The sequence below is a fragment of the Eptesicus fuscus genome, chromosome 3 (assembly GCF_027574615.1).
Source record: "Eptesicus fuscus isolate TK198812 chromosome 3, DD_ASM_mEF_20220401, whole genome shotgun sequence".
NCBI lineage: Eukaryota > Metazoa > Chordata > Mammalia > Chiroptera > Vespertilionidae > Eptesicus > Eptesicus fuscus.
The window spans coordinates 878,921-904,683 of NC_072475.1; the positions used below are offsets into that span (position 1 = coordinate 878,921).

Below are 25,763 nucleotides of genomic sequence, written 5' to 3' on the forward strand. Positions count from 1 at the left end.
GTGTGGTTATCGGCGGGGTTGCTGGTTGTGGGCGTGGCTGTGGGCGGGGTCTCCAGCTGTGGGCGGGGCTGTGGTCACGGGCGGGGCTCTGGCCGTGGGCAGGGCTGTGGGCGGGGCTGTGGGCGGGGCACTGGCCATGGGCGGGGCTGTAGGCGGGGCGCTGGCCATGGGCGGGGCACTGGCCGTGGGCGGGGCTCTGGGTGGGGCGGGGCTGTGGGCGGGGCACTGGCCGTGGGCGGGGCCGTGGGCGGGGCACTGGCCGTGGGCGGGGCGCTGGCCGTGGGCGGGGCCGTGGCCGTGGCCGTGGGCCGCTCACCGTCCAGGTGGTAGTGCTCCTCGCTGTCCACGTGCGTCAGCGCGAAGAGCTCGCGCAGCAGCAGCGGGTACTTGAGGACCCTCTGGATGGGCTTGATGAGGTACGACTCCAGCGTGGCCGAGTGCTGCTGCCGCGGGTTCTGGGCGTCCAGGAAGGCCTTGAAGGCCGCGTCCGTCCTGGCTGCGAGGCACACAGCTCGTGGGGGACGCCCAGGGCCTCCCGGCTCCCTGCCTCGCTCCCCGGGGCCCTTCCCGGGACAGGGGGGGCGTGGGAGGGGGCAGGAGTGGAGACAGACAGCCCAGGCCTGGCACCGCGGCTTCTCTGGGCAAATACCGGGGTGTGAGCGAGTGGGGGGGTCGGAGGCTGCTCTCCACCCTCCTGGGCCTCGGGCATTGGCCACCCCACGAGGAGGGCGGGTCCTCGCCTGTGAGCGCCCCACGGCACTCTGTCCCCACGGCACTCTGTCCCCACGGCACTCTGTCCCCACGGCACTCTGTCCCCACGGCACTCTGTCCCCACGGCACTCTGTCCCCACGGCACTCTGTCCCCTGCGGCCCATTGAGAACCACAGGAGGTGCTTTTGTCCTCACACTCGTCCCTCCCCCCCCTGCCCCCTCCCCCCCCCACCCACACACACACACACACGTGTGGCCATTAGGAAAAGGTAGGCCAAGCCTAATGGGTTCAGAGATGGTTTGAAAGGTAACGTGACACCTTCCAGGTGAAGAACATTACTGCGGTAAGAAAAACCCACGAGGCCGAGTGGGTCTAGCGGAATGTCTAAAAGTCACACAGGGGCTCTCGGGGCAGTCCGGGGGGTGCAGAGCTCTGGAACCGTCCCAGTGACCCCACAACCAGCGCTCAGGCAGCTGTGAAAAGAGGCACAGCCCGGCCGGCGAGGCTCCGTCCGCCTACGAACCGGGAGGTCAGGGTTCGATTCCGGTCGGGGCACAGGCCCGGGTTGCTGCTCCATCCCCAGGGGGGGGGGGGGGGGGGGGGGGCGTGCAGGAGGCAGCCGATCCATGACTCTCTCTCATCACTGATGTTTCTCTCTCTCCCTCTCCCTTCCTCTCTGACATCAATAACAATACTTTTTTTTTTTAAAGAAGATACACACACAGGACTGTAAGCCTGACACAGCGCGGGGACGCACAGCCAGACGGGGCCCAGCTTCCCTCTGAATTCCCGCTGCCCCTGCTCTGCACAGACTCGCTGCCTCAGAGGACGCCCTCCACGGGCAGGCTGTCTGATCCAGAGACCCGCCTGGTGCCAACGTGTCCCGTGACAGGTGTCAAAGCACAACACGTGTAAACCGTTTACACACAGCAGCTGTTCATGTGCAGCCACGTGAGGTGTGGGGGGAGGGGCGGGGGAGGTATGGTGAGGGAGGTGCTGGGTGAGGTGTAGTGGGGAGGGGTGGGGTGGTGGGGGAAGGGTGGTGGGAGAGGGCAGGTGCAGGGGAGGGGTGGTGGGGAGGGGTGGTGGAGGGGGTGGGGGCAAGGTGATGGTGGAGAGGGTGGGAGGTGTGGTGGGGAGGGGTCGGGGGGTGGGAGAGGGGGAGGGAGGGAGAGGGAGGGCTGAGGACAGCGGCTGGTGCCCCGAGATGCCCTGAAGTCCAACCTCCTGTCGCTTACAGTGCTGACAAGGAAGTGCTTCCCTGACCCTCTTCTGTCACCAACCCGCTCCCGCTCCGGCTCCGGTGAAGGCGCAGCAAACCGCCCTGTGGGGACCTCAGATGCCCGCTCCCGGGCCCCGGGGGGTGGGGGGGGGCTGTGAAAGCCTCCGTTCTGTGCACACGGCGCTGCAGCCCGCGTCTCCGGAGGAACTGGGCCTCGGTGCGGGACGGACAGGCCACAGCACAGCCTCGGAGCAGAGGCCGGGGAGGGCGGAGGGGCCGCAGAATGGGAAAAGGGGGAATTCCTAAGCCCGGTCTTTTCCGCAGAACTGCCGTGACCCATCGATTCCGGACCAAACAGCTCAGACAACGCTCATCGGGACGCTGACCCCGCTGACCCCGCTCCGCGCCTGTCCTTCCTCAGGGCCTCCCCCGCGCTGTCGGAGCGTCAGCTGCCCCCATGATGACCCCTCGCTCTGTCCCAACGCTCCCGCCCGGCCGCCCGCCCGCCCTCGCGGCCTACCTCTCACCAGGACCTTGGGCACCTCGGTGTGGCTGGCGCAGAAGGCGCTGTACAGCTTGAAGCGGTCGGCGTAGTACAGGAAGGAGCCGCCGAGGGAGAAGAGCACTTTCTGGAGTCAACGGGGAAGCCGGTCAGTTCCCGTCCGCTCGCCTGCTGCCCGGCACCCCCGCCGCCGGACCGCCCGCATCGGCACCGGTCACCCGTCCCAGCCTTCCTCCTCAGCTGCTGGTGGCCTGAGACTGCCCCCCGAAAGCACGTGGGCTCCCCCACTTGGGTAACGGGCTTTGGGTTTGGCCTTCTGGGTAAGTACAGCAGATGCCAGTTCTCCAGGCCAGCGTTACTTGTGTTTTTAAATGTGTTTTTATTGATGTCAGAGAGGAAGGAAGAGGGAGAGAGAAACATCAACAATGGAAAGAGTCATCGATCGGCTGCCTCCTGCACGCCCCGCACTGGGGATCGAGCCCGCAGCCGGGCCTGTGCCCTGACCGGGTATCGAACCGCGACCTCCTGGTTCATGGGTCGATGCTCAGCCCCCGAGCCACGCGGCCGGGCAGCCGGTGATTGAAGGGCCTGTGTGGGGCGTGGGGTGTGAACGAGAAACACGGTGCATTCGGAAAAGGCAGACTGAGCCTCCTCACCAGCTCCTGGCAGGACCATCAAGGCCGGCTTCCAGTGGAGCAAGCAGGCCTCAGAGAGGCCTTCCATACACGCATGTCACATGTCACATGTCACACTCGCGGCCTCGCATGCGGCCTCACGTGTCACACTCGTGGCCTCGCATACGGCCCGCCAGCCGCGAGCTGGACACGCGTGTGCTGTAGTTTCAGGTGAGCTGGTCTTAATCCAGAGAGATGCCACTCACTCGGGCAAAAAATTACGGTGTGGATGTGAGTGAGGAACTGGTTCCCAACGTGTAGTTTGGCGAGTGAACGTGGCGGGAATTGGGACAGACCGGCTACTTACAACAACGGTTGCTTAGGAACCCACGTAACCGGCAGGCGAGGCCCAGCGTGGTCTCCTCTCTACTTTGCTTCCCGCATCCACCTCCCCAGGCCCGCCCGCCCCGCCCCTGCCTGAGGCCCGGGGCAGCTTTGCCCTCCGGGGACTGACTGACCTTAAACTGATCGACTCTCTCAAGCTTTTCCAAATCCGGGACTAGTCTCACTCCGTCTTCTAGAGTTTTAAGGAATTCTACTTGAAACTCCACCATTTCGGTTAAGTTCCCAAAGAGCACGTCCAGCTGGAAAACGAAAAGGAGTGTAACCGACATCGTCTTTCTCGGTCGAGCTCAGAAGGACTCGCTTCTGACGTCGGCATCTTCCTGTGGATCCTCAGGATGAAGACAAGGGTCCCCCGGGGCGGGCCCCTCCTCTCGGGTGCAATGATCTGACCGTTTGGCCACCGCGAAAGGGGTCTGAGATGCTCGGTCACCCCACGCGCGCCCTCCCCGCCCGGGCGAGCTGCGGTCGCCGTACCTCATCTTGGGTGAGAAACGTTTCCTTCTGAAGAGGCCGCAGGTATCTCTCCATGAGGCAGTTTAAGTCCTGCGGGTGAAAGACGTCTCGTTAACAGTCTAAACGTCTACAAAGAGCCCAACGGGGGGGACCCAGTTCTGTCCCAGGCGCCCGCGGTCCGGTCCTTAGGCCACGAAGGTGCTAATTAAAGGAGCGAGCGTGCTTTTCTGCAAACGAGTCCGGCTTTGCAGCCACGTGGCTCCGTCCGGGTCCCAGCTGTACCAGGAAAGGGGCAGGTGACACGCGAACGGGCTGTGTCCCAATAAAACTTTATTAGTAAAAGCAGGCAGAGGGCTAGCCTGGGCCCGAGGGCCACAAGTGGCTGACCCTTGATTGAAAGATTAAAAGGGCCCTAGCCAGTTTGGCTCAGTGGATAGAGCATCAGCCTGCAGACCCAAGGGTCCCGGGTTCGATTCCAGTCCAGGGCATGGACCTTGGTTGCAGGCTCCTCCCTGGCCTGGGCCCTGGCTGGGGCACGTCCAGGAGGTAACCAATCATTGTGCTTCTCTCACATCGATGTTTCTCTGTCTCTCCCTCTCCCTCCCACTCTCCCTAAAATCAATGGAAAAATACCCTCGGAGGAGGATTAACAAACAAAGACACGGGTCGTTGAAGACAGATCATGCTGTTGTAACGCGTGACTAACTATACCTACATCCTATGTAGGAACATGTCACTATTACAGTTACGGGAACTGTTGGAAATGCTGTCGTTACACGTATAAGAGAACTAAACGTCAGAACCAGTAATCTCACAGCGAGCGGAGCTGATCCCTTTCTGCGAGACTCAGGTTAGCGTCTGAAGGTGAACTTTTCCAAAACTGAATCCCACCGTCTACCAGCTCAGCAGCGTTCCCGACTCAAAGGTCAAAGGCCACACGTGTGCTCAGCACCAGCTCCTTTCTCAGTCGGGGGCGGACAGGGAGGGACAAGGTTGGGTTACAGCTGTGAGCACTCTAAGCATAGAGTGTCTTCGTGTATTTTACTTATTAACTAGAGGCCGGTGCACAACATTCATGCACTGGGGGCGTGGGGGGCGGGGAAGGGTCCCTCAGCCCTGCCTGTGCCCTCTCGCAGTCCAGGACCCCCTGGGGGATGTCCGACTGCCAGCTTAGGCCTGCTCCAGCTTAGGCCTGCTCCAGCTTAGGCCTGGTCCAGCTTAGGCCTGGTCCAGCTTAGGCCTGCTCCAGCTTAGGCCTGGTCCGGCTTAGGCCTGCTCCGGCTTAGGCCTGCTCCGGCTTAGGCCTGCTCCAGCTTAGGCCTGCTCCGGCTTAGGCCTGCTCCCGCTTAGGCCTGCTCCGGCTTAGGCCTGGTCCGGCTTAGGCCTGCTCCCGCTTAGGCCTGCTCCGGCTTAGGCCTGCTCCGGCTTAGGCCTGGTCCGGCTTAGGCCTGCTCCAGCTTAGGCCTGCTCCAGCTTAGGCCTGCTCCAGCTTAGGCCTGCTCCGGCTTAGGCCTGCTCCGGCTTAGGCCTGCTCCGGCTTAGGCCTGCTCCGGCTTAGGCCTGGTCCGGCTTAGGCCTGCTCCGGCTTAGGCCTGGTCCGGCTTAGGCCTGGTCCGGCTTAGGCCTGCTCCGGCTTAGGCCTGCTCCGGCTTAGACCTGCTCCGGCTTAGGCCTGCTCCGGCTTAGGCCTGCTCCGGCTTAGACCTGCTCCGGCTTAGGCCTGCTCCAGCTTAGGCCTGGTCCGGCTTAGGCCTGCTCCAGCTTAGGCCTGCTCCGGCTTAGGCCTGCTCCGGCTTAGGCCTGCTCCGGCTTAGGCCTGCTCCGGCTTAGGCCTGCTCCGGCTTAGGCCTGCTCCGGCTTAGGCCTGCTCCGGCTTAGGCCTGCTCCGGCTTAGGCCTGCTCCGGCTTAGGCCTGCTCCGGCTTAGGCCTGCTCCAGACATCCCCCCGGGGTCCTTAGTGCTGCCACGGAGGCAGCAGAGGCTCCCACCACCGCCGCTGCGCTCGCCAGCCGTGAGCCCGGCTTCTGGCTGAGCAGCGCTCCCCGTTGGAGCGCACTGACCACCAGGGGGCAGCTTCTGCGTTGAGCTTCTTCCCCCTGGTGGTCAGTGAGCGTCATAGCGACCGGTCGTGCCGCACATTAGGGTTTTATTACAAAGGGTGCTTGTGTAGTTTCCATAGGAGCAGCTGTAACCTCCGTGGCCCCGCCCTGATACCGCAGGGAATTGCTGTAAGATCTGCTGTGCCCCCTTAAAACACAGAAGGAAGCCTTCACGTTTGGGATGAAGGCCACGTCTACGGGGGAGGCCGAGGTCGGCTTGGTCTGTGACCTGGCTTTGCCGTTGGTGAGACGGTGGAAACGGAGGGGGGGTGGGGGGGCAGACGGGCGGGGTGCGGGGGACACTCACCTTCACGTAGGTGCGCTCCGTCCCCAGCAGCTCACAGATGACCTTGCGCAGCTTGTCGGCGTCCGTGAGCTGCCGCGCGGTGGCTGGCTGCGGCCCGCCGGGGTCCTGGGGGCGCGGGCTGGGGTCGCCAGGGTTCATCTCGCGCGGACTGCGGCAGGACGCCGCCCCCTGTTCCGTGCTCTCCAGAGCACAGGCGGGAAGCAGGCAGGTGAGGGCAGGGGCACTCGGAGCGACCCGTCTGACCTCTGTCCCTCCCGTGTCCCCCCCTCCCCCCACCCCCACCCCCGGGCTCACGAAATGCCCGGCCGTGACAGCCGGGACCCGCAGGTCTCCGCCGGGTCAGGCTGGGTTCATGGGGCCTGTGAGCCCCCCGGCGCCCAGCGCTGCCTCCGATCAGCCAACCAGAACCTCTGGGGCGGCCCGCAAGCCACGCGACTTAAAGCTCAGGGACTGAGCATCGTCCCAGGCACCAAAGGTCCTGGGTTCGAATCCCGGTCAGGGCACAGGCCCAGGTTGCAGGCTCGATCCCCAGTGTGGGGCGTGCAGGAGGCAGCCGATCCATGATCCGCTCATCATTGGCGTTTCTCTCTCCCCCTCTCCCTCCCTCTGAAATCAGTAACAATATATTGTGGCCAGAGGACTCCAACTCCATCCCCATCGGGCCTTCCCCACGGAGCCTGGCCAAGGCCGTGACCTCGGATGCGGACGCCGGCACGGCCGTCCCCGCCCAGCACGGAGGCCACCTGGCGTCCTGGTCATCCCCACCTGGACGGCACTGCCCTGGGGGGCTCTGCACGCACCCGCCCCCCAGCCGACGTCCCGGGAGGGGACAGGCACACAGCAGGGGCACAGCAGTGAAGGTGGCGGGGGAGGAGCCGGCTCCCCCAGCGGAGGGACGAGCGGTCAGTCGGCCGCTCTCCCGGTGCTGAGCTGTCCTGTCCGGACCGAGAACAAGCCCAGCGACACGGGCAGAACCCGGCGGGAGGAAATGGGCGCAGCGTCCCTGAAGCCACGCCGTCCCCAGGTGAGACGGCAGCACAAAGGGACCGCTGCCCGCTGCCCGGCTGGACGCTGCCCGCGCTGCGGCCACAAGGCCACTCCCGCCCCCATGAGCTCAGATCTAAAACCGGCCCTTTGAGGCCCCAGGTGAGCACCCCACAGCGCAGAGGGGCTGTGACCCACAATCCCACAGCCTTTCCGGAGGCCACCAGCCTCGCCCCATTCCATCCGAGCGGAGGAGGAAGAGGAGGAGGAGGAGGAGGGGGAGGGGGAGGAGGAGGAGGAGGAGGTGGAGGGGGAGGGGGAGGAGGAAGAGGAGGAGGAGGAGGACGGGGAGGAGGAGGAGGAGGTGGAGGTGGAGGTGGAGGTGGAGGAGGAGGTGGAGGTGGAGGTGGAGGAGGAGGTGGAGGTGGAGGAGGAGGAGGAGGAGAAGGTGGAAGTGGAGGTGGAGGAGGAGGAGGAGGTGGAGGTGGAGGAGGAGGTGGAGGTGGAGGAGGAGGAGGAGGGGGAGGAGGGGGACGAGGGGGAGGAGGAGGAGGGGGAGGAGGAGGTGGAGGAGGAGGTGGAGGAGGAGGAGGTGGAGGTGGAGGTGGAGGTGGAGGTGGAGGTGGAGGTGGAGGAGGAGGAGGAGGTGGAGGAGGAGGAGGAGGTGGAGGAGGAGGAGGAGGAGGAGGGGGAGGAGGGGGAGGAGGTGGAGGAGGTGGAGGAGGAGGAGGAGGACGAGGAGGTGGAGGCGGAGGTGGAGGTGGAGGTGGAGGTGGAGGAGGAGGTGGAGGAGGAGGTGGAGGTGGAGGTGGAGGAGGAGGTGGAGGAGGAGGAGGAGGTGGAGGTGGAGGAGGAGGTGGAGGTGGAGGAGGAGGTGGAGGTGGAGGAGGAGGAGGAGGAGGAGGGGGAGGGGGAGGAGGAGGGGGAGGAGGAGGGGGAGGGGGAGGAGGAGGGGGAGGCGGCGGCGGCGAGGACAAGGCGACGTGTGTCCATCGGACGCTCCCGAGCGGGTCCGAGCCCCGGGGGCTCCGCTGGCTTCCGGCCGGGGCTCCTTCCCTTCCCGCTGACCCCTCGCTTCCCCCTCGAAGTCAGCTGTTCCGGGGGCCCAGGTGGACAGACCCCCCCACCCCACTCCCACCTCCCACCCCCCCAAACCCGGGCACCGCCCTGAGCCAGCGCTTCTCCTCCTCCCCCCAGTCCGCCGCCTCCATCGGAGGAAACGGGGAGCCGCTGGGGGGCGGGGGGGGGGGGGGGGGCACCCCCATGCAGGGGCCGAGCCGGTCTCGGGGACACCCGCCCCTCGGGTGGGAGGAGGGGAGACGCGCGCCTCTGCCATTTCAGGAAGGGGAGCTCGGGGGAGGGTCGGCAAATTCACCTTCACTCGCCCCCGCCCCCCACACTCCTCGCCCCCAGGCCCGGGGCCCCGAGAGCACGGAGAGGACCGCGGAGCCCCAACGAGGCGCCCCGTGCTCACCGGCGGAGGGGCGCACAGACGGCGGGTCCCCGGGCTCAGCCCCGGGCGCCGCCTCGCCTTCCCCGGCGCCTCCCCCGCGGCCCCACCTGCCGGGCTCAGCCCCGCGCCGCCCGCCCAGAGCCGCTGCCATGGAGACGGTCCCGGGGTCCCGGCGCGGCCGCAGGGAGGGGCCCGCCCTCCGCGGGTCAGGGGAGGTCATGCTTGGATGGCCCCAGCCCGCACCCCGCACCCCGCACCCCGCACCCCGCACCCCGCACCCCGCTCAGGGCAGAGGGAGGACCGGGCGGCAAACCTGAAGAAAAGCTGAGCCCGAAGCTGAGCCGCTTCCCAGATGCGAGTCTCCCGCGGCCCGGGGTCAGCTGACCGCCCCCCCCCCCCCCCCCCCCCCCCCCCCCCGCGCCGCTCACCTCGGGGACACCCTCGCCCGCCGGCAGGGAGGGGCCCCAGAGCAGGCACCGCGGGTGATTTAACAGTTTGTTCTCCGCAAACCCTGTGTCAGCAAAGCCCCTTCCTGAGGCGTCGGGGTGGGGATCAGAGAGCAAAAGAGGGTTTTCAGAATGAAAATGTCCGGACCGTTATCCCAAACCATTTGCTAAATGGAAACAAATCACCGCGGGAAGGGGGGGGGGGGGGGGGGGCAGACAGAGCCACCGGCTCACCAGCATCCCCCAGAGGCTGGAACCTGGGATCAGAGGGAGGAACCTGGGAGCAGAGGGAGGAACCTGGGAGCGGAGGGAGGAACCTGGGAGCGGAGGGAGGAACCTGGGAGCAGAGGGAGGAACCTGGGAGCAGAGGGAGGAATCTGGGAGCGGAGGCTGGAACCTGGGAGCGGAGGGAGGAACCTGGGAGCGGAGGGAGGAACCTGGGAGCAGAGGCAGGAATCTGGGAGCGGAGGGAGGAACCTGGGAGCGGAGGGAGGAACCTGGGAGCGGAGGGAGGAACCTGGGAGCGGAGGGAGGAACCTGGGAGCAGAGGGAGGAACCTGGGAGCAGAGGGAGGAACCTGGGAGCAGAGGCTGGAACCTGGGAGCAGAGGGAGGAACCTGGGAGCGGAGGGAGGAACCTGGGAGCAGAGGCTGGAACCTGGGAGCAGAGGGAGGAACCTGGGAGCAGAGGGAGGAACCTGGGAGCGGAGGGAGGAACCTGGGAGCAGAGGGAGGAACCTGGGAGCGGAGGGAGGAACCTGGGAGCAGAGGGAGGAATCTGGGAGCGGAGGCAGGAATCTGGGAGCGGAGGGAGGAACCTGGGAGCGGAGGGAGGAACCTGGGAGCGGAGGGAGGAACCTGGGAGCAGAAGCAGGAACCTGGGAGCGGAGGGAGGAACCTGGGAGCGGAGGCAGGAACCTGGGAGCAGAGGGAGGAACCTGGGAGCGGAGGGAGGAACATGGGAGCGGAGGCAGGAACCTGGGAGCGGAGGGAGGAACCTGGGAGCGGAGGGAGGAACCTGGGAGCGGAGGGAGGAACCTGGGAGCGGAGGGAGGAACCTGGGAGCGGAGGGAGGAATCTGGGAGCAGAGGGAGGAACCTGGGAGCAGAGGGAGGAATCTGGGAGCAGAAGGAGGGAGCAGCAGCCAGGAAGGAGGTGCTCACAGAGCGCTGCCAGCCCCACCCCCAGGACCTGTCACTCCGGAGCCACCCGCCCTGGCAGCTCACAATGAGCCACGTGCTCAACCCCAAGAGGCCGCCTGAAGCAAAAACTGTTATTTCTAAAAAACTGGAAAACATAAAATTCCAACACCCATTCTCTCTATCCTGCTCAGCATTTCTCGGAGGTAGGCAAGCCGGGGCAAATGGGGGACGTCTGTAATCATGTCAACAATAAAAACAATGATAATAAAGAATAAACAAATTTCTAAAAATTAAACTTTTTAATGTTACTGTATGTAACACAATATACAAATGACATATTAACGAATTGTACAGCTAAAGCCTATGTTATTCTGCTGACCAATATCACCCCAATAAAGTCAATACAAAAAATTAAAATAAAATAAAAATATAAAATTCCAACACGCCTTCTCTTTATCCTGCCCAATATTTCTTAAAACAATTCATTTAGGAAAAACAGCAAAAAATAGCCAGGATGAAAAATGATGGTTTTATTTCACTTATATGTTTACTAGAGGCCCGGTGCATGAAAATTCATGCACTCCGGGGGGGGGGGGGTCCCCTCAGCCCAGCCAGCACCCTTTCACAATCCGGGACCCCTCGGGGGATGGCCACCTGCTGGCTTAGGCCCGCTCCCCAGGGGAACGTGCCTAAGCTGGCAGTCAGACATCCCTCTGGCAGCCTGGGCGCCCTCAGGGGATGTCAGCCTTCTCCCCAGGGAGCCGGCCTAAGCCGCAGTCGGACATCCTTAGCGCTGCCGAGGAGGTGGGAGAGGCTCCCGCCGCTGCTGCTGCGCTCGCAGCCGTCAGCCCGGCTTGTGGCTGAGCGGAGCTCCCCCTGGTGGTCAGTGCACATCATAGCGACCGGTCATTCCTGGTCGTTCCGCCCTTAGGGTCAATTTGCATATTAGCCTTTAATTATATAGGATTGGTTTCTATTATTTATTCATTTCTACACCCAACCTGCTGCATTCAAGATCACCCTTCCATACTTGAGCAGCTCACACGCCAAAGTTTTCACTTTATTCTCAAGAAAAATTATACACTGATATGAGACGCACCAAAAAACTACTTACCCCTAATCAAGAAAGGTAAGCTGTGCACGCGCTGTTTAAATCATAAAAGAAGACCTGGGAAGAGAGTGGAACTTACGGAGCCCTCATCGCAATGGGCTCTCAGCCACTGGTTAACGATTCCTTCCTTTGCAGAAACCTGGGTGCACCTCAGCCGTCCAGCCAGAGGGCAGTTTTGAAAAGCAGTTCACACACAGGCCTGGTTTGCCACCTCAGAGCTGTGTGAGCTCCAGTAAGTTGCTTAACTGCTCTGTTCCAATACTGTCCGCTATAAACAGAGGGAATAACAGTATCTTCCCCTCGGGGTATTGGGGGGATGAGCGAGCTACCATGGAACAGTGCCCCCTACATACAAGGCACTAAACAGTATTCATCTCGTTTAATATTTGTTTTTTAGCTGGAGGCCCAATGCACGAAATTCACGCAAGAGTAGGCCTTCCTTCCCCAGGCTGCAGGCGCCCGGGACCCGGCTTCCCTCTGGCACCCGGGACCCGGCTTCCCTCAGGCGCCCGGGACCCGGAATTCCCTCTGGCGCCCGGGACCCAGAATTCCCTCTGGCGCCCGGGACCCGGCTTCCCTCTGGCGCCCGGGACCCGGCTTCCCTCTGGCACCCGGGACCCGGCTTCCCTCTGGCACCCGGGACCCGGAATTCCCTCTGGCGCCCGGGACCCGGCTTCCCTCTGGCACCCGGGACCCGGCTTCCCTCTGGCACCCGGGACCCGGCTTCCCTCAGGCGCCCGGGACCCGGCTTCCCTCTGGCGCCCGGGACCCGGCTTCCCTCTGGCACCCGGGACCCGGCTTCCCTCGCAGCCCTGGCTTCATCTGGACGGTTGTCTGGAAGGATGTCCGGTCTAATCAGCATATTACGCTTTTATTATTATAGATACTTTATTGAATTTTAGATAGAGAGGGAGGGAGACGGGGAGAGAGAGAGAAGCATCCGTGACGAGAGAGAATCATGGATCGGCTGCCTCCTGTCACTCACACTGGGGATCCAGCCCACAACCCGGGCCTGTGCCCTGACCGGAATCGAACCGGGACCTCCTGGTCCACGGGCCGACGCTCCACCCACTGGGCCTCACAAGCCGGCTCCTTACTGATTAGTAACACAGTTGGGGCCCCGTCCCCAAGACTCCTTGGCTCAACGTAGAGCTTCTGCTTCCAAAGATCCTAAGCGAGAAACTTCACTCACCAAAGGCGACTTCAGTCACGGAACTTGGGCTGCGCGACAACATAACCAAATAAAGATAAACTCTGAGTCAACACAAGCTAAGGAGCGCGGAGTCCACGGCGCGCCCGGCCGGGGAAAGGAGCAAGAAGCCGTCCCGGCAGATCCTCAGACGGCTGAGGCCTCGCCCGCCCTCAGTCACACCTGACACTCCACAGGGAGGGGGACGGCGCCGGGCGGGTCTCAGCACCCCTTTCCCGCACAAAGAACCGTGAAGTCAGACGTCGCCCGGGGTCGGCGGACAGACCCTGGGCCTCTTCCTTCCTGCTCCCCCGGCCTCATGACTCACGGCATTTAAAACGGAAACAAGCTCAAAGCCCACCGGGCAGGCACCCGGGCGCTGGCAGGGAGTGAAAGGACCACGTCAGAACGAACTCGCAGGAACGGCGTCCGGGACAGGAAGCAGAGCGGCGCCCCTCGCCCACGACGGAAATCCAGAGCTCGCCTTTTCAGTCTCAGTAACAAAACAACGACATAAACGCCTTCCAAATGCCTCCTCTCGGCACGGAAATACCTGTTTCTCCAGAGAGCCACTGGCCCTGCCCCACAAATAGCAGTAAAAGTAAGGGCCACGGCTGAACCTTCAGCAAATTCTTTTTTTATAAAATACTAGAGGTTCGTGCAAGGAGCTCGGCCCTCGTAGCCCTGGCTTCGTCCGGAAGGTCGTCCAGAAGGACGTTCAGCTGTCCAGTCTAATTAGCATATTAAGCTTTTATTATTATAGATTTTTATTGATTTCAGAGAGGAAGGGAGAGGGAAAGAGAGATAGAAACATCAGTGATGAGAGAGAATCATTGATCGGCTGCCTCCTGCACGCTCCCAACTGGGGATCGAGCCCACAACCCGGGCCTGTGCCCTTGGCCGGAATCGAACCTGGGACCCTTCAGTCTGCAACTGCCGCTCTAGCCACTGAGCCAAACTGGCCAGGGAACAAACTCTTTCAGGGGAAGGGAGCTCTAAGTGAAATGCATATTCCGTTCATCTGTTTTATTAATAACCAACCACAAAAGCCTTTCAGTCCACAAATATTAAACTTATAAATCTTAAAACTACTTTATTATTTATTTATCTTCAGCATGAGTGACTAGTAGCAGCATGTTAGAAATACCAACCCTTTTTATTTTTATTTTTTAAATGTTTTTATTGATTTCAGAGAGAAAGAGAGAGGAAAGAGAGATTGACACGCCCCACACTGGGGATCGAGCCCACAACCCGGGCCTGTGCCCTGACCGGGAATCGAACCCTGACCTGGTTCAGAGGTCGATGCTCAACCCCGGAGCCATGCGACCGGGCAAGAGGCTCACTTCTAACCAAAGCTGAGCACGAGGTGCAGAAGCTCACGGCAGAAACCACGAGTCACAGACACGGAGCTGACCCACCGCACGGCGAGAGGCCGCGTCCCGTCCACAGGGGACGAGTCGGCTTCACCAGAGACCTCTGCGCCTACCCTCACTATTTAGCGACATCTCCCACGGGAAACTCCTGGGCCCCGGGGAGAGGGCGTCCGCCTCATCTAGCTGACGCGGTGGCCGGGACGCGGGGGCCGGGACGAGGTGGCGGGGACGAGGTGGCCGGGACGAGGTGGCCGGGACGTGGGGGCCGGGACGTGGTGGCCGGGACGTGGTGGCCGGGACGGGGCAGGAGATACATGAAAAGCTCTCACCTTGCCGCTGTGGTCCGTGTCATCCGAGGACTCGGGGTCCAGCCCCTCGGCCTCCTCGGAGGCGGGATCCGCGCCGCTGCCCTGTGCACCACCCAGGCTGGGCCCTGCAGGACGAAGCAGAATGGATGTGGGGGGACGGGACAGTGACCCCGCAGGCCAGCCCGTGAGTGGAGGCGTCCGCTCCCGGAGAGAACGTATCAGCTCCACGCCCTCGGCTCAGGATGCGTGCTCATTATCTGTGCTGGTGCTGCCATCACCGTTTAACAGGACAGCGTGTTCTCACTATTTATCCTGAATAACAAAAGCCTAACATGCAAGTCGACCGGACGGAGGAACTACAGGTCGGCAGGGGGCAGGGCCAGCGAGCAGGCGGCGCCGGGCCAGCCAAGGACAGAGGGGACGGTGATGGGGTGGGGGGAGCCTAAGCCGTCAGTCGGACATCCCCCAAGGGCTCCCGGACTGCAAGAGGGCGCAGGCCGGGCTAAGGGACACCCCCCCACCCTGAGTGCACGAATTTTCATGCACCGGGCCTCTAGTGGAACATAATAATAGGTATAGGCCCCCCCAAATCCATATGCTGAAGCTCTGAGAGTAGCTGGTGGCCTGGGTTGTGGCCCCATCCCAGCTGAGCGTTAGAATCACCAGGAGTTTCAGGACCGCCCAGCTGTGCCCCCCCCCAACCCCCGCGCCTGGGACTGAGCCTCACCCCCTCCCACCCGGGAAGGAGGTGCTCTCAGTGGGTGCGACTCATAAACTCATCGGACAACTTGCTGGCAGCAGGCTGAGCGGAGACGGCAGTGAGAGCAAAAGGGAGCCTGGCCCGTGCTGCTCAGCGGTTAGAGCACCTGCCGGCGCACCGAAGGGTCGTGGGTTCAGTTCCTGGTCAGGGGCACGTCCCTGGTTACAGGTCCCCTCCTGGCCCAGGGGGGGCACGTCCCTGGTTACAGGTCCCCTCCTGGCCCAGGGGGGGCACGTCCCTGGTTACAGGTCCCCTCCTGGCCCAGCGGTTAATTTTAAAACTCCAGCATGTAACACATGGGGTCTATAGCCACGCACATATTCCTAAAACAGGTACCTACACAGAAATGCATTCTTTATTTTTAAAAATGTAATAAAGAAATTTGCGCCCAGCCGGTGTGGCTCAGCGGTTGAGCATCAACCTAGGAACCAGGAGGCCACGGTTTGATTCCCGGTCAGGGCACAGGCCCGGGTTGTGGGCTCCATCCCCAGCAGGGGGCGTGCCGGGGGCAGCCGATCCATGATTCTCTCTCATCATTGATGTTTCTATCTCTCTCTCCCTCTCCCTTCCTCTCTGGAATCAATAAATATATATACTTTTAAACTTTAGTAAAAATTTAAAGTTGCAAAGCACATACACACAATTTTTAAAGATAAAACAACCTAAAACGGTGTCCTCTCCACAGGAACAGCTTGGGGACCACTGAGTCGCAGTGGCATGGGGTCAGCGAGCTCGGTCCGCAAAGGGCCGGTCGGTCTGTCACTGCAGACAGGAGCCCCCGTCACAGCCCCTCCAGCGGCCGGGATCGTGGGAAAGGGGCCAGGACTGGGTTCCAATCAGACTGTTGACCAAAAACCACGCCCCAGGCCGGACTGGCCACAGGTGGGTCAGCCGACCTCTGCTCCCCATCCAGGAGCCCCGGGAGGGCTCAGGCAGGGGAACCGGGGAGAGACGCCCACTCTGCCTGCAGCCTGACCCCCGACTTCAGCAAACCCTGGAAGGAAGAACCTAACCGCCCTTCATGGTCATCACAGCCCCGGCACCGGTCCGAGCCGAAGGCTCCGGGGTCGCGCCTGCCACCTTGTGGTCACAGGGAGGAACAGCGCCGTGGTCCCGGCCCTACAGGTAAAGGTGCAGGGCTGGGGAGTCACGTCCTACAGGTCAGATTGGGCCGTGGGCGCGACAGTGACGTCACGGGTCAAGGCCAAGGCCGTCAGCAGTAAAAAGCGCCCGATTTTCGGAGGCCTCGGCCCGCGGAGGCCCCCCCCCCGCCCCGAGCCTGAAGGAAACTCGAGGTCCCTGCTCGCCCGCGGGTGCTGCCTGCACACAGACTTTGAAACTGAAGGCTTCTTCTTTAGCCCAAGTTTTTAAAAGAAAATAAGTTCAAAACCCCAGCCTACGAAACGGAGCCCAACCCCAGACCTGGGTGGTGGGGACCCTATCACCGGGGGGTCCCCCAGAAGCAGACAGGCCGGGGGGGGGGGGGCAGGCCGCACTCAGACACACCTGGAGGGGTCGGTGCTGGGACAGGGTCCTCGGGGATGCAGAGCGGGGGGCTCACCCCGTGGGGACTCTGCGGCAAAGAGCCCAAGAGACAAGAGGACCAGCCCTGGCTGGTGTGGCTCAGTGGATAGAGCGTCGGCCTGCAGACTGAAGGGTCCCGGGTTCGATTCCGGTCAAGGGCATGTGCCTTGGTTGTGGGCACATCCCCGGTGGGAGGTGTGCAGGAGGCAGCTGGTCGATGTTTCTCTCTCAACGATGTTTCTAACTCTCTATCCCTCTCCCTTCCTCTCTGTAAAAAAATCAATAAAATATATTTAATTTAAAAAAAAAAAAAGAGCTCGGAGCCCCGCCCACTCGGGCATCGCGTCCTGTCGCTCAGGAGCGGACGCGGCGGTGGGGCTGGGCTGGGACGTGGACAGTGGGACGTGGACGGCGGGGGGAGGACTCACAGCCCAGCACCTCCCGTGACTCCTGGATTCCGTGTCCCCGTCTCTGTCCGCAGCCCCGAGCGGCGGCCTCTTCCACTCGTCTTTCTCCCAACGACCGGGACAGCGGGGGGAAGCCCCCCACGGGGGCAGGCAGGTGTGTAGCAAACCCGTCCCCCCAGGAACAGGCGCCCCGCCGGCCCCTCCCCCACACCCCGTCCCCGAGGCACGGAGAGCGGGCCCGTCGTGGGCACCCCAGCTCCGCACGGGGCCACACCCGCAGGTGGCAGCCTTACCTGGGCTGCCGGCGAGGAAGGCGAGGGGGCTCTGGCCGGGCTCGGCGGGGCCGTCGGCACGGCGGGGCGGGCTCCCCAGCAGCAGGGCGCCCCCCTCCAGCTCGGGGCGCGTCCGCACGAGGAGGCCCAGGCTGGGCTGCGAGAGGGCGTCCCTGAGGGCCGTGGAGCTCAGGGTGGCGGCCACGCGGCTGTTGATCTCGAGAACCTCATCCCCCACCTTCAGGCCTGCAACGCGACGGAAAGAAAAGCTGAGTTTCACACAGAGGCAGCGGCAGAGCCGGGGGGGGGGGGAGACAGGAGGCGGCTGCCCCCCAACACCCCAAGTCCTGCCGCACAGACGGTGCCCCGAAGGGGGAGCAGGTGCAGGCCCCGGGCCGGAGGCTCCAGGCGTGGGTCTGCCCGCCCTGCCCTGGCCTGAACACACGTCTGAACCAACTGACTCCTCGGGTCCGGGGGCCCCGAGCGCCCGCCAGCGTCTCCCCACAAACGCCGACTCGGGGAACAGGAGGCTCGGTCCCCGTGCGGACGCCTGGGCCGCACGCAGGGCGCTCCGGGGAGGGAGGCCGGCCTGCTGCACGCACCCCGGAGAGGCCCTCGGCCGTTTGTGCTCTGTAACCACATCAGGCCGTGGGAAGTCCCCGCAGAGGCTGCTGCCTGAGAGCGGGAGGGAACGCTGCCCCCTGCGGGGCCTCGGGGAACAGGAAGCGGACGGCCAGGGGCAGGCCCACCAGTTAGTCAGTGAGAGAAGGTTCCAGAAGTTCGAGAGGGTGGGAGCACGAAGGGCCTGTCAGCTGGGAAGGAAGGGCCTGGTGAGGAGGCTCCCTGCGGGGAAAGAGGCGGAGGCGGCTCCCCACGAGGGGACGGGGCTCAGCGGGGGGTCCCCACGAGGGGATGGGGCTCAGCGGGGGGTCCCCACGAGGGGATGGGGCTCAGCGGGGGGGTCCTCTCCGAGGGGACGGGGCTCAGCGGGGGGTCCCCACGAGGGGATGGGGCTCAGCGGGGGGGTCCCCACGAGGGGACGGGGCTCAGCGGGGGGTCCCCACGAGGGGACGGGACACACGGGACCCTGCTTTGCTCCTGCAGAGGCCGCTCCCCACGTGGCGGCCACAGCGCCTGCTCGGAGGGGCCTGCGGCCAGGGCGGCCTGACCACGTGCACGGAGCAGAGGGTCCTCCCTCCTCGAGTTCTGCTGCAGGAAGACCCAGGGCCTCACTCCATCCCGCGGGGGGCGGGGGGGGGGGATCAGCACGATTCCCCACCAGCCCCAGGGAAACAGGCTCGGAATCGGGTGAAAAATCCAAAACTGTGCCCGGTCGGCATCACTCAGGGGTTGAGCATCTACCTCTGAACCAGGAGGTCAGGGTTCGATTCCTGGTCAGGGCACAGGCCCGGGTTGCGGGCTCCATCGCCAGTGGGGGGCGTGCAGGAGGCAGCCGGTCCATCATTCTCTCTCATCACTGATGTTTCTCTCTCTCTCCCTCTCCCTTCCTCTCTGACATCAATAAAATATAGATTCTTTATAAATCCAAGATTGTGACATTTCCACCTGAGTGTGTGAATATCATCCATGTTCCCTGAGTTTTCAATGACACACACTCACACACTCATTCCGGAGAATTTGGGCAGATCTTTCTCACCCACCAACTACAGGGAACCCAGAGGCAATTTAGGAGAGACAGATAGGCAGGCAGGCAGACAGCCAGACAGGCAGAGACAGACAGACAGACAGGCAGGCACCCAGACAGCCAGACAGGCAGGCAGGCACCCAGACAGCCAGGCAGAGACAGACAGACAGATAGGCAGGCAGACAGAGAGGCAGGCAGACAGACAGACAGGCAGGCAGGCAGACAGGCAGACAGACAGACAGGCAGGCAGACAGACAGACAGAGACAGACAGGCAGGCAGGCAGGCAGGCAGGCAGACAGACAGGCAGACAGACAGACAGAGAGGCAGGCAGACAGACAGACAGACAGACAGGCAGACAGACAGACAGGCAGACAGGCAGGCAGGACACACAGGCAGACAGACAGGCAGACAGAGACACACAGGCAGGCAGACAGACAGGCAGACAGACAGACAGGCAGAGACAGACAGACAGGCAGGCAGACAGGCAGGCAGGGAGACAGACAGGCAGGGAGACAGACAGACAGACAGACAGAGACAGACAGACAGACAGACAGAGACAGGCAGGCAGGCAGGCAGACAGACAGACAGAGACAGACAGACAGACAGACAGAGACAGACAGGCAGGCAGACAGACAGGCAGGCAGGGAGACAGACAGACAGACAGACAGAGACAGACAGGCAGGCAGACAGGCAGGCAGGACACACAGAGACCCACCTTTCTTGGCCGCCAGCCCCGTGTCCCTCACGCTGCTCACGTAGAGCCTCCGGACGCCGTCCTCCTCCACGGAGGAGAGGGAGAACCCTGGGGCAGAGACAGCGGGTCACCGGGGCGCTGAGCACACGCGTGCGGTTCGGAGCCTCGGCGCTTCCCGCTCACCGTTTACGAAGCAGCAAAGTCACGTTCAGGGACGGACGTCACTGCCCACAACACTGACACCCGGGCCCTCGCTCTGCACACGCTGCCCCTCCCCTGGAGGACGGGGTGCGGGTCCAGCCTGGCCGGCCGCGGCCCCCCTCAGCCTCCGCCGCACCGTCCTCGCTCCCCTCGCTGGTCTGGCCCTCAGCGCGTCTCACCCGGGAGGCCACAGGGGTGTGCGCGACCCCACGGAGGCCACAGGGGTGCGCGCGACCCCACGGAGGCCACAGGGGTGTGCGCGACCCCACGTGCTGTCCGCGGACACGGCTCTCATCATTCAAACTCTGCAAAGAGCTTCCAGCGGCCACTCCCTTCAGACCAGCCTCACACCGAACCCGCTGGTCTCACACGCCACGCGTGTCAGGTGAGCCTTCCGTGGCCGGGGTCCTGAGCTCAGAGCCACTAGTGGCCAACCCTGGGCGTGGCTGACCCTTCGGGGAAAAGGGCGGGACACGCCCCAGAATGCTGAGGGGGCCTGGGGCTCCCAAGCCTGGCCAAGGGAGCCCAGGACCCACGCGTTCCCTCGGGACGAAGACTCGGAAGGACTCTGCAAAGGGGACTGCGTGGAACGGAAGCCGCCGCGACGCGGACACAGCCCCGGCTCGGGGGAGCAGCCGTCAGGCAGAGCCTGGCTGAGGGCCGGCAGAGCCAGCAGCTCCCACAGAAGCGAGAAGCAAAACAGAACCAACGGCAGGCCGCCCGGAGCGCCCCCGAGAGGCTCAGCCGAGTCATAACCAGCGCGTGTGTTTTGTTCGCAGGTCCTGGAACGCCGCCCACACGCGGCGGCGACCACGGCCGCCCACGAGGTATCGGAATCCCTCAGATGGAGAACGGAGGCCACGCCCTGAGGGTGTTCCGACGACCTCATTTTTTAAAAAACACGTGTTTTTCTTGATTTGAGAGAGAAAGGGAGAGAGAGAGAGAGAGAGAGAGAGAGAGAGAGAGAGAGAGAGGAACTTCGATCTGCTGCCTCCTGCACACCCCCTACTGGGGATCCAGCCCACAAGCCGGGCCTGTGCCCTGGACCTGAATCGAACCGGGACCTCTCGGTGCACGGGACGCCTTTCAACCAACCGACCACGCAGCCGGGGGCATGATCTCATTTTGTCCTCTTACTCTGAACACCGTCCTCACAGCAGTTTCTAACTTCCATCTTGTTTCCATGTGGGTGGGGGTTCGAGAAGCCCCACTCACATAAAACCATTTTATCCACGAGTCAGACCTGACACGGGGTCCCTGCCTGCACCTCAGTGAAGAGCAATGTCTCTTATCTGCCAGACCCGTGGTCAGCAAACCGCGGCTCGCGAGCCACATGCGGCTCTTTGGCCCCGTGAGTGTGGCTCTTCCACAAAACACCACGGCCTGGGCGAGTCTATTTTGAAGAAGTGGCATTAGAAGAAGTTTAAGTGTAAAAAATGTGGCTCTCCAAAGAAATTTCAATCGTTGTCCTGTTGATATTTGGCTCTGTGGACTCATGAGTTTGCCGACCACTGAGCTAGAACCTGTGCAGAATCCGGGGGTAAACCACCGCCGTGGCCACGACCACGTCCTGTGCGTGGGCCTTGCCGTGAGGCGGTGAGTGTGAGGGTGACCTCGGGAACCCCCCAGCACCTCAAGTTCCTCTGACCTGACCTGTGGGGGGAGGGAGGGCACTGCATGTTTTGGGGAGAGGAATACGAAATCTCCTCAGGATCGGGGTCCATAACAGGGTGAGCCCCTCCCAACACACCCACGTCCGCTGGCCAGCACGGCCCGAGGGTCACAGCTGAGGACGGGGAAGCCAGTCCTGGCCGCACGGCGGGGATTCCTCCTGTTTGTTTGTTTGATTTGTTACTCCTCCCATTGATTTTAGGGAGAGAGTGGGAGCGAGAGGGAGAGACAGAGAGAAACATGATGTGAGAGAGACACATCGACGGGCTGCCTCCTGCACACGCCCCGACCAGGGCCCGGGCCGGGGAGGAGCCTGCAACCCAGGTACATGCCCTTGACCAGGAATCGAACCCGGGACCCTTGGTGCACAGGCTGGCGTTCTATCCACTGAGCCACACCGGCCAGGGCAGAGATTCCTCCTTTTCCCCATGTGGCTGCCTTGCCGAGCCCAGAACCCAGACGGGCTGTGGCCTGACCCGGCCCCCAGGCATTTTACCCGACGGTGACCAAGCCCACGTTCACCGGGGAAGGGCTCCCACGAGGGAGTCACCGGAGACCGCGGGACGGACAGATACCGTAGCTGTCGCCGGCCGCGTCCGACTTCTCCACCTGCAGGCTCCGCGTGGCCTTGGGGCAGATCTCAACCTCCTGGTACAGCTGCAACGACAGGGCGTCAGGGCCGTCAGCATGGCGCGTGGGGCCGCCGCACTTTCAGTCTTTCTTCTCGCCCACCCCGGGCGCTCGCTGAGCCCCTCCCCCGCCCAGGCAGCAACCTGTCGCTCGCCTCCCCGCACTGAGCCGCGTTCCCATCGAACCACAGGGGAGCAATGACCGGCTCAGGAGCCGTGAGGCGGGAGCCGGGCGTGCCGGGGGCTGGGCGTGGCGGTGCGCACCCACGGGGACAGAGCGGTCGCTCCCATGCCGAGCCCCCGGGCACTCCACAGTGTGACTGGCCAGGCCCCTCGGGAAGAACCAGGGAGTTCAATGAACATCTAACCACGTGACCAGGCCAGGCCGAGGCCACCGGATCCTGCGTGGGCCACGCGGCCGGAGGTCTCGGTGCTCCGGTCCCTCCGTGCACGCGCGAACCGGCCCCGAAGCTCATGCAGGACAGACAGGCGGACGGATTACAGCCGAAGCAGACGACCATTACACGGGGCGTCCCCAGCGCCGCACACCGAGCAGCTGTGACGGCCGAGCTCGGGAGGCACACCGCGCTGGCAAAGCTGACGGCCGCGGCCACCGTGCGCACATTTGGGGGGCACGCCCTGTACAGAGGGGACCCCTCTCGCAGCCCCTGGATCACACAACGTGGCCAGGAAACGTGGTGTGAACGTGACCAGCGCTCCCGGGCCGAGGACGCCAGGAGGAGAGGAGCGTGGAGGAGCGTGGAGCTCGCGCGTCAGAGGTTTTACTTCAATGAACTGGTCGTCTGTTCTCCTGTGTCTGCGACATCATCGCCACGGACAGCAACGTCCACGTCCTGCCCGACCTGGGCCTTCACTCCCTCCCGGTACCAGGGCCCCCCCTTCACAGCGGAGAGTGCTCCCCTGTAGGACAGGGGCCCCCCCTTTCACAGCAGAGAGTGCACCCCTGCAGGACAGGCCCCCCCCTTTCACAGCGGAGAGAGCACCCCTGCAGGACGGGGCCCCCCTTTCTCAGCGGGCAGAGCACCCCGGCAGAGAGAGGGTTCTCTTGCCTCGGGTCAGAGCCGGGAGGGGCAGGGGGTCTGAACCCAGGCCTCCCCGGCCCGAGCGGAGTTCTCTCCACGGCACGAAGTGCCCCCCAGGCGCCAAAGCAAAGGGCACGGCCCCTCGGTGCAGCCACGACAAAAGCTCCAAGCACATCAGTGCCAGCGGCTCGGAGACCGCGGCCGGGCGGGGGGAAGAGGGCCTGGGGCGGATGGCGTGGAAAAATACATAACGATAAAAACAGAGGGTTTTTAAGTGCCATCGGCCATGCCGGGCACTAAGCGGCAGCCTCGGGGTCGGCTGGACTCGCCCGGCTCCGCAGCTCCGTCACCGTTCGGGAAGGAGGAGGGTGCCGTTCCTCTCCGCCTCTTCTGGGGCACCTGACGGGCGGCGAGTGCAGGGAGCTGGGGGGGGGGCCGATCGCTGGACACCCCAATTCAACGCCACTCCCCCAAACGCAGTGTGCGAAGGGCACACGCGGTGGGGTTTGTGGTTATACTTCCGAAACGTACGTACACAGGTAAATCCCCGAGTTAGAAAGACCTGTCCTAATACTAACCTCTAGTTCAAATAGCACGGTCACCAGAACTATAAAGACCAAGTAACAGAGTTTGTGACCATTCCGGAACATTCCGGGACATTCCAGAATACCACAGAACATGCAACTAAAGCCTGTGCGTCCGCCTTATTCTGGGCCTTAGGTTTACTTTTCAGCTCCTCGGCCAGGCTCCTCCCCTGGGGGGCAGCGTGTTGCCGTGGCGCCAGCCCTGGCTTCCCGCGGCCCATGGGCACGCGTCCCTTCCGTGTGCCCCCGGGTGGGACTGGGGTGTGTTTATCTCAGCAATTCCTTTAGGGGCACCGGCCGCGCCCCGATTCCTCACACCACGCTCGGCCCCGGGACCGCAGCGGCGACATGAGACGCCCTGATGAAACGTAAACCGGCGAAGGGCGTTCCGTGGCCGCATCCACCGGGCGGACGCACTCGCTGACGACGGCGGGAGCGGGAGTTCCATGCATTAAGCAGGCGTCCGCGGCGTTGACTGAACACGCGCCCCCTTGCAGAGAGGGAGCCCGGGCGCCGGTTCTCGGCTCTGCTCCCTGCGGGGACCCCCCCCCCCCACGGGGACGGTCACCAGGCGCACGTCCACGCCCGCAGCCCGAGGCCCCAGAACGGCACGCGCAGAGGGGAGCGCCCGGCTCCCACATTCCTCTCCGGGGACTGAAACCCCGCCGCTTGGCCGACAAGAAGGAACGCGTCCGTCTCGTTACCGTGACAACCATTTACCGGCACCTACGGTGTGAACCGTTACTCCCGCGCTGAGAAACCGAGAACATCACCACCGCGCGTTCTGCCGACGCCACGTAATTACAGCCGATAGGAGACCCGCGGAGGGACAGACGCCAGACAAAGACGCGCGGACCAGGTGCGCCCGGATCTGTCTCAGCGTCACCACGAGAGGCTGGGACACGGAATTACGCGGCAGCTTTTCCCGCAACAGGACGCGGCCATGGGCTCCAGCGCGCGGGGAGACAGTCGCCCAGAAACGGAGTCAGAGCCACCTGGGAGCCAAGCCTGGCGAGCGGCAGGGAGGGCGGGACCGCGTCCCCGCGCTCTGGGCCCGTCGGCGCCCGGGCACATGCTCCCTGCACCCCGCGGAGAGGCTGGGACCCGGAGGGCGACCGAACGAGGGCCTTCAGTGCCGAACCCGCTCCCCCTCACCGGCCACCACCCGTGCGAGCGCCCGTGGGGTTCCCCGCCCCCCCGAGGGCCTGGGGGCGGCCTACCAGCTCGTACAGGTCCTCCTCGGGCTGCGGCACGTAGACCTGCAGTCCGTCCTCCACGAGGAACCGCAGCCGCAGGTAGTGCGCGGCCGGGTCCAGCTGGTGCGTCTGCGCGGACGGAGGAAAGGAGAGAGCCGGTCAGGGGGAAGGCGGGGCGGTTTCCGGGGGACACGGCGTCTGGATCCCAGGGTGACCGTGTCCACCGGCCCGAACGCTTTGCAGCTGAACCCAGACTCCAGCTCGTCTCACTGAACACGGGCTGCGCTCCGTGGCTCCGTGGCTCCGTGCGGTGCGCGATGCACTCGCCGACCGGAGACAACTCGAGGAGGCGCGCGCGGGGCGGGAAGCGAACACGACCTTGGCCTCGGAGCGGGAAGCTGCGAGGGCCACGCCGGCCCGTCCTCGAGAAATCCCGGGTCAGAAGGGAGACAGGTGCCCCCTCCCCCATCTGCTTCCCGCCACGGGGGAGGAACGAGACGGGAAACCGCGTGGGGTCCTGGCGAACGGGAAGCACCCGCTTGAAAACCTGTGGTCACTGTCAGTGGACGCTCAGGACATGCCCGCCAGGCTGCCTGAGACACCCAGGGCGGCCTCACCGAGGGGCCTCACCGAGGGAGCACCGGGCCCGCGACCCGGGGAGGGGCCCTGCGGACACCGGGTCCCAGCCCGTGGGACGGAGCCGCCGCGCCCTCGGGGCTGAGGGTGAAACCGATGAGCTGGCGGTCGGGGGGTCAGCCGTGTCCGGCCTGAGGACGAAGCTGTCACTCCCAGGGGCCTCGGCAGGAAGGTGCCCCCG

General features: G+C 63.8%; 1 protein-coding gene and 1 long non-coding RNA gene across 2 annotated transcripts in view; one reads left to right on the top strand and one right to left on the bottom strand.

Moving 5' to 3' along the window:
• The window catches only part of TIAM1 (TIAM Rac1 associated GEF 1), a 112,174-nt gene that overhangs the window by 13,470 nt on the left and 72,941 nt on the right, over positions 1 to 25,763 (bottom strand). Inside the window, exons 11-20 of the mRNA XM_054713322.1 lie at positions 24,971 to 25,075; positions 22,070 to 22,151; positions 19,644 to 19,730; positions 17,304 to 17,528; positions 14,341 to 14,444; positions 6,315 to 6,494; positions 3,930 to 3,998; positions 3,569 to 3,694; positions 2,455 to 2,563; positions 317 to 496 (exon numbers count right to left, since the gene is read on the bottom strand). Of these exons, the coding sequence (XP_054569297.1) occupies positions 317 to 496; positions 2,455 to 2,563; positions 3,569 to 3,694; positions 3,930 to 3,998; positions 6,315 to 6,494; positions 14,341 to 14,444; positions 17,304 to 17,528; positions 19,644 to 19,730; positions 22,070 to 22,151; positions 24,971 to 25,075 (1,267 nt within the window). The remainder of the gene's footprint in view (positions 1 to 316; positions 497 to 2,454; positions 2,564 to 3,568; positions 3,695 to 3,929; positions 3,999 to 6,314; positions 6,495 to 14,340; positions 14,445 to 17,303; positions 17,529 to 19,643; positions 19,731 to 22,069; positions 22,152 to 24,970; positions 25,076 to 25,763) is intronic.
• Positions 333 to 2,010, top strand: LOC114233045 (uncharacterized). The gene is made up of 3 exons (XR_003619169.2): positions 333 to 416; positions 1,423 to 1,668; positions 1,953 to 2,010. It is a non-coding gene; the product is annotated as an uncharacterized LOC114233045 (long non-coding RNA).